This window comes from Budorcas taxicolor, chromosome 10, assembly GCF_023091745.1.
Source record: "Budorcas taxicolor isolate Tak-1 chromosome 10, Takin1.1, whole genome shotgun sequence".
NCBI classification, from domain to species: domain Eukaryota; kingdom Metazoa; phylum Chordata; class Mammalia; order Artiodactyla; family Bovidae; genus Budorcas; species Budorcas taxicolor.
Genome location: NC_068919.1, coordinates 14,514,200 through 14,526,398, shown reverse-complemented (window position 1 = coordinate 14,526,398; position 12,199 = coordinate 14,514,200). Strand labels below are relative to the sequence as shown.

General features: G+C 39.3%; 1 protein-coding gene across 1 annotated transcript; it reads right to left on the bottom strand.

Annotated features, from left to right (window-relative positions):
- Positions 1–6,124: 6,124 nt before the first annotated feature.
- Positions 6,125–11,239, bottom strand: C10H15orf61 (chromosome 10 C15orf61 homolog). Its single transcript, XM_052647161.1, has 2 exons — positions 10,878–11,239; positions 6,125–6,349 (listed from the first exon to the last, which is right to left on the bottom strand). The coding sequence occupies exons 1-2, from the start codon at positions 11,221–11,223 to the stop codon at positions 6,222–6,224; spliced, it is 474 nt and encodes a 157-aa protein (XP_052503121.1). The 5' UTR covers positions 11,224–11,239; the 3' UTR covers positions 6,125–6,221.
- Positions 11,240–12,199: the final 960 nt, after the last annotated feature.

Here is a 12,199-nt window from a genome sequence, read left to right as displayed (position 1 = left end):
CAAGCTGGAATCAAGATTGCCGGGAGAAATATCAATAACCTCAGATATGCAGATGACACCACCCTTATGGCAAAAAGTGAAGAGGAACTAAAAAGCCTCTTGATGAAAGTGAAAGAGGAGAGTGAAAAAGTTGGCTTAAAGCTCAACATTCAGAAAACGAAGATCACGGCATCTGGCCCCATTTCTTCATGGGCAATAGATAGGGCAACAGTGGAAACAGTGTCAGACTTTATTTTTTTGGGCTCCAAACTCACTGCAGATGGTGATTGCAGCCATGAAATTAAAAGACACTTACTCCTTGGAAGCAAAGTTATGACCAACCTACATAGCATATTCAAAAGCAGAGATATTACTTTGCCAACAATGGTCCATCCAGTCGAGGCTTTGGTTTTTCCAGTGGTCATGTATGGATGTGAGTAGGACTATAAAGCAAGCTGAGTGCCAAAGAATTGATGCTTTTGAACTGCGGTGTTGGAGAAGACTCTTCAGAGTCCCTTGGACTGCAAGAAGATCCAACCAGTCTTTCCTAAAGATCAGTCCTAGGTGTTCATTGGAACGACTGATGCTAAAGCTGAAACTCCAATACTTTGGTCCTATCATGCAGAGTTGACTCATTGGAAAAGACCCTGAAGCTGGCAAAGATTGGGGGCAGGAGGAGAAGGGGATGACAGAGGATGAGATGGCTGGATGGCATCACCGACTCAATGGACATGAGTTTGAGTGAACTCTGGGAGTTGGTGATGGACAGGGAGGCCTGGCATGCTGCGATTCATGGGGTTGCAGAGTCAGACACGACTGAGACACTGAACTGAACTGATAGCCATCCCAGTGGGTATGAAGTAGTATTTCGCTGTGGTTTTGACTCTCATTTCCCTAATAGTTAATGTTAAATGTTTTTCACGTGCTTAGTAACTATTTATATAATTTCTTTGGAGGAATGTCTGTCCAAATTTATTTTTCAATTGGGTGTTGAGTTAGTAGAGTTCTTTATATATTCTGGCTACAAGTCCTTTTATCATATATATGATTTGCAAACATTTTCTCCCATGTCAGCTGTCTTTTCATTTTCTTGATGTGTCCTTTAAAACACAAAAGGTTTTAATTTTGATGATCCTCAATTTATTTATTTAGTCATTTTCCTTTTCTAACATTTATTCTTCCCCCAAACACATTTTTAGAGTAGGCTGTATATGAAATCAGTTTCCTTACTAGAAAGCTAACAGAAATTAGAAATACACTTAGATTTATTTCAAAAAATCTAGATTTATTTCATCCCATTTGTATTAAGTGTACTTTCAATTAGCAAGACAGTTTTCAGAAATCACTGGATGACTAAGCTTGCATCACTGGGAACTATTTTATCCACATTTTTGTTTAAAGCAGAATTTTTTCCTTAGTATCTGATCTCTAATTTTTGTTAGAAAAAGACTCTATGGCCTGTGCTCACTAACAATGCTTATTGTTGGGAAAACTCTTGTGAAACATTTGTCAAGCACACAAAATAGTATAAAAGTGAAATATAGTAATTAAGATGTGTGTTCTATCGATTGGGTAAGCTAAAGTAATTTTTCATTACTAACATAAGATTTAATAAGTATAAGTAGTTAAAGATTCTGACTTGGCACTAGTCATTAGCATGTAATTGAACTAGTAAAAAAGATCAGTTAAAGCTGTGTTGATTACCACCTTATCTTTGAAAGGCAATTAAAGACCTCAATCATTGCAACAAGATTTGATTGTGTGGGCTTTATTGGACATTGATCTTTCAGCAAAGTGCAGTTACATTTTCCATTAATTTACAGTAACACAGTTTAACTCTGATACCCTAGACTGTTGACCCAGGTGAGATGTAATGCTAAGTACTGGTTTAGGTTAAGATGCCCCAAACATCATTACTGTCTGAATGCTAAGTGCTGAAAAAAAGAAGATACCCAATCCGCTAGCTTTAGGATAAGGTTTCTGTTATCTGTATTAGCTTTTAAATGAAATGAAATCCAGATCCTTGTCTTTAGGTCACTCCACTCATTCAAATGACATTCATTCTTTAATGGAATTAAAAGACATTACTTCAAGAAAATTATAGATGTTTTGTGATTATAGTTTTGTGTGGATATAAATGACACAAGATAAAATGTATATTTTAAAAGAAATATATATGGCTTTTAATAATTAAAATGTTTTCATTTCTACTGAAGCCAACAATAAGCAAAATATTAGTGACCAAATGTGTGATGAATATTGACTTCCCTGGTTGCTCAGGTAGTAAAGAATCCGCCTCCAATGTGGGAGACCTGGATTCTATCCCTGGGTTGGGAAGATCCCCTGGAGAAGGAAATGGCAACCCACTCTAATATTCTTGCCTAGAGACAAGAGGAGCCTGTGGACAGAGGAGCCTGATGGGCAACAGCCCGTGAGATCACAGAGTCGGACACGATTGAGCGACTAAACACACACACACGTATATGATGAAAGAATTTATAACTATTTTTTGGAGAAGGCAATGGCAACCCACTCCAGTACTCTTGCCTGGCAAATCCCATGGACGGAGGAGCCTGGTAGGTAGGCTGCAGTCCATGGGGTCGCTAAGAGTCGGGCACAACTGAGCAGCTTCACTTTCACGCATTGGAGAAGGAAGTGGCAATCCACTCCAGGGTTTTTGCTTGGAGAATCTCAGGGATGGTGGAGCCTGGTGGGTTGCCGTCTATAGGGTTGCACAGAGTCGGACACAACTGGCGTGACTTAGCAGCAGCAGCAGTAACTTCTTTCTTGCCCCCCAATTCTGTTACTGCATCTTTTTTTTCTGTTACGGAATCTTTATGGTGGTTCACCACTTACACAGGAACCACAAATTTTGACTAGAAATTTCTTCCAACATTTGATCATTGATTTGTATAGAAGTAACAGCAGAAGATTCAGCATCTGGTCCCATCACTTCATAGGAAATAGATGGGGAAACAGTGTCAGACTTTATTTTTTTGGCTCCAAAATCACTGCAGGTGGTGACTGCAGCCATGAAATTAAAAGACGCTTACTCCTTAGAAGGAAAGTTATGACCAACCTAGAGGGCATATTCAAAAGAAGAGACATTACTTTGCCAACAAAGGTCTGTCTAGTCAAGGCTATGGTTTTTCCAGTGGTCATGTATGGATGTGAGAGTTGGACTGTGAAGAAAGCTGAGCGCCAAAGAATTGATGCTTTTGAACTGTGGTGCTGGAGAAGACTCTTGAGAGTCCCTTGGACTGCAAGGAGATCCAACCAGTCCATTCTGAAGGAGATCAGTTCTGGGTGTTCTTTGGAAGGAATGATGCTAAAGCTGAAACTCCAGTACTTTGGCCACCTCATGCGAAGAGTTGACTCATTGGAAAAGACTCTGATGCTGGGAGGGATTGGGGGCAGGAGGAGAAGGGGATGACAGAGGATGAGATGGCTGGATGGCATCACCAACTCGATGTATTTGAGTGAACTCCAGGAATTGGTGATGGACAGGGAGGCCTGGCGTGCTGCAATTCATGGGGTCACAAAGAGTCAGACATGACTGAGCGACTGAACTGAACTGAACTGAACAACAGAAGACATGCAAGATTTTAAACTGAAATTAATCATCTTCATTTAAAAAATACTTTTGCCTGGATTAATGACTAAAATCCCGTTAAAGAAGTAGATGAAGAAAAGCTGTCTCTGTTTCCACCATTCCTCCTAAGAAAACTGCTATCCAGAAGGGCAGAGTCCACTTGAACCCTGCTTGCCATCTCAGGCATAGCCAGCATGTGCAGACAGGCTCATACAAACTGCCTTCAATGTATCTCCTTCTCCCTTCCTCTCACTTTATTTTAAAAATCCTTTTACTGATGAAGCCTTTTAAACATAAATGGAAAACAAGAGTGAGGATTACAAAACAAGCATTTCTGAAATAAAACTGACATTTGCTTATGAGCACACTCAAGATACACTTTTAAGGTAGAAAGGTTTCTTATTTTGCCCTTCTGAGATTACGGGTAGAAAAAACTAAGACACAAAGGAGGAGTGAGTTATTAGCCTGAAGTCAGAAAGTAAGACAGCACTATTACTAAAAATAGAATCAGTCTCCTGACTTTCAGCATTTATATTTTATCCCTTTTAGGCCACAATACTTTGATGTAATATCCAACTTCAAAGAAAAAACTTAAACCATTGCTGTTCAATGAGCAGCATTTTTCAGGCTAAATGGTTCACTATAAGGCTTCATAAATCCAAGGAATGGTATTTTAAATATTTGAACCATGCCCTTAGACATTGTTGAGTTCATCCTTCACCATGATCAACTCCATGAGAGCAAGAGGTCTATTGATTTTCATGTAATACAAGAAAATATTACATTTGCTTAATTGTTACACAGTGAGCACATCAGGCAAGAAATCAAGGCTCTATTTAATGCTGCAAACAGCAGAGAATTACAGAGATCAATAGGGTAGTTTGTCAAAGATGTTCTCCAAGGAGACTTACCTATCACCATATGGACAAGAAGTCACTGTGATTGTAGCTATTGAAAAACAGGTAAGCAGAGTCAGCAGTACACATTATCAGAAATCAAACAGGCCAGTGTGAAAAGAAGTGCAACTTTACTGAGAAGCTGTATTTATAGTCTAGTAATTAAAAACCATTTTATCAGCCTTGTGCGGGGACCAAACCTTTACAGCAAGTATTGACAAGACCAGCAGCAATGAATGACCAGTATTTGACTTAAAACTTATGAGCTATAGTTATTTAACTTTGCCCATTACAGAGGAAATCAGTTCTAGCCTTCCTTGCACAATGCTAATAGTCAGTTTTATTATTAATGAAGCTTAATGTAACACTATCTCCTTTGTGTAAGCCATTCATTTAACTAGCATCAAGTATATTCTTCTGGACTATAAGTACTTCCTTGATTAAGGCTTTATTTAGAATTGCTTTTAGACAAGTGAACACTACATATATTTGAAGAAGAGTTCACTCTCTGTAGCTCAGATACAATGACTACCTTTAACAAAGCCCATTTGTGTTTCTTCCATTATTCGGGTACCTTCACCTCAATTACTTCCACTCACTTTCCCTGATTTGTTAGAAGCTCGCACCCAAATGTTGGCTAGATTGAATTTTATAAAATATTTTGCTACAAAAATGTGTAAACGTTGCAGAGCATCAGCAACACATTAACATAAAATGATATATAATGCATGTTTGTAATTATGGGAGAGATCATAAATCTTAAACACCCATTGGTTTAGAAATTAAATAGTTCTACTTAGTTCTCCCTAAATTACTCCAAATTTCTGAAATTTACCATTCGTCTGGGTATTTTGTAACTACCCCCAAGGATAAAATTTTTTTTAATGACTTTGTTTTCAAAAATGCAATTAACTTAATAAAATTCTAACGCAAAACTGCCATCAGGTCTTCAAAATTTCAGCCCACTTCCCATGGCCAATAAGTCTATGGATATGTACTGTTTCAGCTAATTGCTTTTGTAAGCAGTTACCAAATTTATTTTTTCTGGGTCCTTCTAGATCTTAATTGTTCTTACAGCTTTATCAGCACGCTATTTTAACTTTTAATAAGTCTTAATTTCATTTATTTTGCTGCATTTGCATTAAATGAAGTTGTTATCACATTAAAAAAATTAGTGTGGTATTGGATTCTTTAGGTAATAGGAAGGGTCAACGTTCCACCCACATCTCTCGTACAGGAAAATGGCACAAGGGCTTTTAACACATTTCCATTTAAAATCCTGGCAATTGAATGGTTTAAATTTCAGATTGCAATTAGAATTCTTATCAATTTTTGATTTGCCAATGATGTTATCTTATCTCCATCATATATTCCAAAATTCTCTACTTTTCCCAATGTTAAAGACTTTTTTCTCCTTCCTTCTTTGTGTGGGTATCTGTATTTTCAAAGAGTTGATATATAACTACAGAATCTATAAATTACAAACATTTTTTATCTCTAGTTCAACCTAGTTATAGGAAAAAATTCGTATAATGTTATGTGTTTGTGGTTCCCATTGGCTAAACAGAGTACGCAATATATCACAATGTATGAAAAGCTTTGCCTCTTGAGGGCAATGATTCATCTTAAAGAACCAGACACTGTAGGAAGAAAAAGGTGTTTGCAAAGTTTTATTTTAAAGGATCAAAAATAAATATTGCACATACACACGAGAAAAAAAGTCTATTGATATTTACGTGCTTCAACGCACACTTTCAGTACATGGCACCTTCATCTTCTTTATTTAGAAAATAAACTGTTATTGGTCCATAACTGGTGTGCACAGTCTCTGTGACTCTAGCAAATAACCAGGAGCCAAGTCCATATAATAAAGTTGGAATACCTAAAAAACAAATGAATATGTTATTTGTGAAATAAACATTTATTAATCATGCACTCATATTTGTCATAGTATAAATCACATAGCACTCTTTAGCAACATCAATAAATTATAAAGTTATAAAAATATGAGTGAACACTGACTCTACCTAAGAGGTCAATTTCATCTATGATTGTGAAACGCAGTAACAATTGTGTGAGCCTAGAGATTTTTAAAACTATAGATAAGACTGGTGTAAACTACTTCAAGTACTTTACAAACATTAATTCATTACCTCTGAGTAATTATGAAGTAATTCTATAGTCTTTTCACAAATAAGCAAACAGAGAATATTAATTTATTTCATTGTAGAGAGCTTCATTATTGGCCTTGAGCTTTAATTACTAGGTCATCTTTATTGTGCTTTAAGTTGGACAGTAATACTGATGGCTAAAATAATTTTTGTACAATTTAAAAGAAACTAGGTCAAAAAGCTGTCTTCAAAATCAAAGGCAAAACCTAATTCTAAGGAAGATTTTGGTATAATAACAAGCATGAGAAAGAAAGAATCCCATTCATAGTTTTACAACTGATTTGAAAATCTTGTTTCAACCAACTTGAAATAGGTTAATAGTAGACTCCAAGAATATATTTCTTCTTTGAAATATTTCCATTTGTGATGAGCTGCCATTTGTGATACATGAAACTAAATATATACTAGTCAGAGATTGCATTAAGCCCTCATAGGCACGAGAGGAAGCTGGACAAAAAAAAAACACAAACTTTCACAATTCCTATTTTTTGTAATTCCTATTTTTTGTAAGGCACTTATTTAAATCAATGACTACTAATAACATTAAAAACATATGTATAAAACCAAAGGCACATGAAATCGATAAAAATATTGTATGCTTTGCACAAATATTAATTTTACTCTTCTTGTGTATGAGTGGAACATACATAGGACAGAAATGGACAGAAAATGCCAATTTAAAAGAAGAGCGGTAATTTGGAAAATCACTTTCTTTCTAGTTACTAAGGAAATCAACACATGCTCAGAACTAATCATATTGCTAATTTTTTTTCTTATTTTTTCTGCAAGAGTATCTTTGCTGCGTTATGCTCTTTTTTGATTGTGTAAGTTCACTGGGCTACTTTATGCTTATTCCCTGAAGCTGCATTCCAGCCACTGTGATGCCAAAGATTAATTAGGGGAAGCATCACTAGTTGGCAATGAGAAAAGGCAAAAAACCCCATTCAGACTGGCACCTCTCTATTTTTAGGAGTATACTGGGTCACAGTTTTTTACAACCACAGGGTTTCCTGGAACTCCTGTGAAACCTTTCACAGTATATTGCCTTCTTTGCCTTGTGAATACCTCCCTGCAAATCTCTGAAAGCCTCAAGGGAATGTCACAAAAAAGCCACAAAAACTAGCATCATAAAGCTATTTATTAATCATTCAACCAAAAAAAAAAGGGGGGGGGCAAGTGGGGGTGTAGAATGGGAGAGAGGACAAGAGAACAAGAGTAAGACAGGCAGAAGTGAGTGAAGAGGGAGCAGCTGAAATAAAAAATAAACTTTAATATGTTATCACAACTTCAAAAGGTGAAAATCAATGGAGTGAGAGAAAAACAGGTTCTAGAAATAATTACTAATTTTAAATGGCAACCCACTCCAGTACTCTTGCCTGGAGAATCCCATGGAGGGAGGAGCCTGGTAGGCTACAGTCCATGGGGTTGCAAAGAGTCAGACACGACTGAACAACTTCACTCACTTCCAAATATATTGATAGTAAGATAAATAAAATATGACTTTTAAACCAATGATAAGGACATTCAGTTAAGAAATAGCTGGTGACACTGAAAATTTTGTTTGTTTTTACAGTATTTATCAGTTTCCTGTAAAATACTGATTTTTAAAAAAAATCACACAAATGGTCAGTATTTTCTCAGCTAAAATGAAGGACTGACCAAAGACTACTAATAACCATATTAGCTCTTACTAAGAAACAACTAGGTACTGTTAATGCTATTTGATAGGGGGTTGAGATGTGATATGGGAGTCAGAAATTCTCTTATTTTTTTTTAATCCTGCAGTCTACTTATTTAATGCAGTCAGGCTAATACACTAAATGTGAAGATTAGCCACATACACAATTAACACAGTTAAAAAAACCCATAATTTTCTTTATAGCACATATGCTATAAAAACTATAAGGTTTGATGAAAAATCAAATTTTTTCTAGACTGTCTGAAACATATCATAACATCAAAATGAATGTGAAACCCAGTTCTTTGCATAATAATTCATTTTGAGTCAGCTGAACAGTAGGTAAACCACTGTCAAATTAAGCACTTAAAAAAAATTAGAACTTAGTAGCAAGTCTCCAATTACCCATTCATTCCAATGGTAAGTTGATTTTCTTAAATCTCAATCTACTTCCCAGCAGGATACCCAGACTGATAAACCATCAGAAAGATGTCGCTTCCATTGAAAGGAAGGCAGGCGAGAAAGGGAACAAATGGGTAAAAGAGAAATCTTTATTATTTACAAAATGGAAAAATGAATTACTTTGATAATTACTAATTTGAAGGGGAAGAGGAGGAATAAAATCCTAAGTATTTTTAAATAGAATACGTACTTGATGATCCAGAGGCGCAATAGCACAACACAGAATAAGAAAGAATCCTATTATCTACTTCCCTCCCCTAAGACAATAATACAAAATAAACATTACCAAATTGGTGAATAAAAAGTCCAGAAAAAAAAAATCTCCTTTTATTAGTATAAGCCAATTTGTATTAAAGCAAATACCTGAGCAGAAAGTTTTCCTTTCAGTTTAAAATTCTTATTCTCTTTTAAACAGAATTTTTAGAATTTTAAAGAGGTCATAAAGACCATTAAATCACTATTCAGCTTTCTCTTCCACACACATTCAAAAAAAAACTACAGCTGTTGTTTCTTTCTTCAAAAGATTTTACTACTTTCACTACTTTTCTATGTGAGCATGTTCTGGGCATCCTATTTTCTTTGGATTTCTTTCTACCTAAAAAGATTAGGCCCTAATCAGTAAGGTGCTCTTAAATGGTGAAAACTTTTTTAGAAAAAGGCATTGGGAAAATAGTTTACCAACAACTCTCCAGTTATGCTTTTCCTAACCTATTAAAGTGTATTAACTGTACATTTGGGAAGAATCACTTTTTTCTGTTTCTGAAGATGCTATTCAACAAAACAAACGTATTCTTCCTGAATCTAGTCATCACTCTAGTCTCTCCAAATAATTTTGGATTGAATTTTCTAAATCACTACACTCTTCAACTTCTTTACATCAACCTCAGAATTAGTGGGCATGCTCTATATAGTTCATCAGCCAAATAATAAGGTATACTTTTAAAAGATTCCACATAGCTAAATAATCTTCTCCTTAATGGGATGAACTCAGGACAGTACTAGTGGAGCAATGGCTCCAGACCCCCTGATTTACATATGTGAGTAATTATAAGCAAAAATACACCTAATGTATTTAAATTTAAGAAACTATCAAGACTATATAGTAAAAGTGTGGCCGCGTGTTCAGCTTTAATTCTGGGTCAAAAAACTGGTTGGGGAACGTAATTTAGCTTGCACATCTAGATTCTGAATTACTGAAATATGGATTAATTTGATTATCAGTTATTGATAGGTTCAAACATCCTGAGGCCTATTTTTCATTTACCTATAAAACATGAAAGATGCACCCACGTCAATGTTCACGCCTCTTCTGTCATTAACCGAAAGATAAAACATTCAGCAAGAGTAAATACTCTGACTTAGAATACTCCCATGAAAACATACCAGTATTAAAGAGGCAATCTTTTAAATATCTTTTAGGCCTCGTATCTGAAGAAGCCAATACCACCGGTGAAAACCTTCGGTGGTTTTAGTACAACGAACTTGCTGGGACTTCACGTAAAGAGAACAAAGAAACTTGAAAAAGTAGTTTCCGATTTTATACTCTGAACGCACCCACAAAGTGATGTTCATGAGAATGAATCCTACCATATAATCAGGCATTTTATAAAAACTTCAGAGCCATTTTCAGCGCTCTACGCCCTCCTTCTTACTGCCCAGTGGAAGGCTCTTTCTAGTTAACGAGTGGCTGGAAGTAAGAATAAAATGCCCTCTCACCGGGAGCAGATGCAGAGGGGTCCCACTGTACAGGCCTGTCAGTAAGCCCCACTTTCCGGGGTACCATTCACGAGCAACAACTTAGCTCTGACAAGCACCTGCTGGGCGGGGAATACAGAAGCCCAGGACCAGGGTCAATCCTGCAAAGCTGCCGAGTGGGTGGGACGCGGAGCCAGAGTCTGGGAAACGCCCCAGCACTGGGCGAAGCGAGGCGAGCGCGTGCGCCCGGGCGAGCCTGCGCGGGGCCGGGGCAGGGTAACCCCGCGCCGGCGCGGTCCGACCTCGGGACGGGGTCGCGGCCTCGGAGGCAGAACGTCAGCGTGCTTTGCAACCAGTGGGGCCGTCGGCGGCGGGACGTGTTTCACCGGCCCGGGGCCACTCACCGAGGTTGACGACCTTGAGCGCCGTGAAGAACCGGTCCTGCCCGGCCAAGTCCTGCCAGGGAGCCTTGGAGCAGTGGTACTTGATGAAGGGGAAGCAGCCGGTGCGCAGGACGTGGTAGTTGGCGCCCTGCACGGGCCAGTTGAAGTGCGAGAGGCCGAACTGGTCGTTCCGGACGGCGCTGTAGGGCACGCAGAAGGAGGTCCAGTGAGGCAGGCGCCGCTGCAGCAGGTGCCGCGTCAGCACCTCCGAGGCTCGGGGCTTCGGGCGGGAGGCGGCGCCCGCGGCCCAGGGCCGACACAGCAGCAGACGAAGCACAGCCTCGTGGGCCCTCCGAAGGGCCTCCATGACCGGCCTCGCCCGCGTCCCCCGCCCCTCGGCCGCCTTACGGGCGCGCGCCCCTGGGGGCGGAGCCGAAGGGGCGCGCGCGCGCCCGCTCCCCGAGGGTGGCAGCGGGACGCCCAACGGGCGCCGCGCGAGTGCGCGAGAGCCCCCGGGGCGCGGCGGCGCGTGCGCACAAAGGTCCCGCGGCTTCCTGGGGAAAGAGTGGATCAGCGAGGAGGGCCCGGCGGAGTGAGCTAGCTGAGGTGGTTAAATCGTCACCAAAGACCTCTCTAAAGTCGTTAATAACTCTAGGAAGGGAGTGAGGGGGAGGTTCGTGAGTTTTATTAGTTCAGCTTTGAGGAAAATTAAGCTTTAAAACAATGGATGTCAGAACTCAAGCCCGCGTCTCTTTTCCAAGTCGTGGACTGAAGAAATCCTTCATTGGTGGTGTTGAGGAAACATTTGAAGAAGTTGTCGTCAGGGAAGTGAGTTAAATCCAAGTCCCGAGATTTGCATTGCCTAGTAAACTCGCGGAGCAGTTTTCCATTTAGGTTCCCTCTCGTGTTTTTAAAAATAAGCCCCAGATATTTCAACAGAAAAAAAAAATTTTTTTTAGAAAGCCTTAGGTCTCTCCATGCAGTGTGCACCACCATCTCCTTCAGAGCCTGGAAAACGGCCAGACTGGGAGTCTTAGTTTTCAGTCAGTTCAGTTAAGTTGCTCAGTCGTGCCGACTCTGCGACCCCATGAATCGCAGCACGCCAGGCCTCCCTGTCCATCACCAATTCCCGGAGTTCACTCAGACTCTTGTCCATCGAGTTGGTGATGCAATCCAGCCATCTCATCCTCTGTCGTCCCCTTCTCCTCTGCCCCCAATCCCTCCCAGCATCAGAGTCTTTCCCAATGAGTCAACTCTTCGCATGAGGTGGCCAAAGTACTGGAGTTTCAGCTTTAGCATTATTCCTTCCAATGAACACGCAGGACTGATCTCCTTTAGAATGG

Excerpts from the sequence above, each read along its gene's own strand:
- C10H15orf61 (XM_052647161.1), bottom strand. The coding sequence starts at position 11,223 with ATGGAGGCCCTTCGGAGGGCCCACGAGGCTGTGCTTCGTCTGCTGCTG. Across the intron at positions 6,350-10,877 it reads GCTCAAGGTCGTCAACCTCG|GTATTCCAACTTTATTATAT; the intron begins GTGAGTGGCCCC and ends TTTGTTTTTTAG.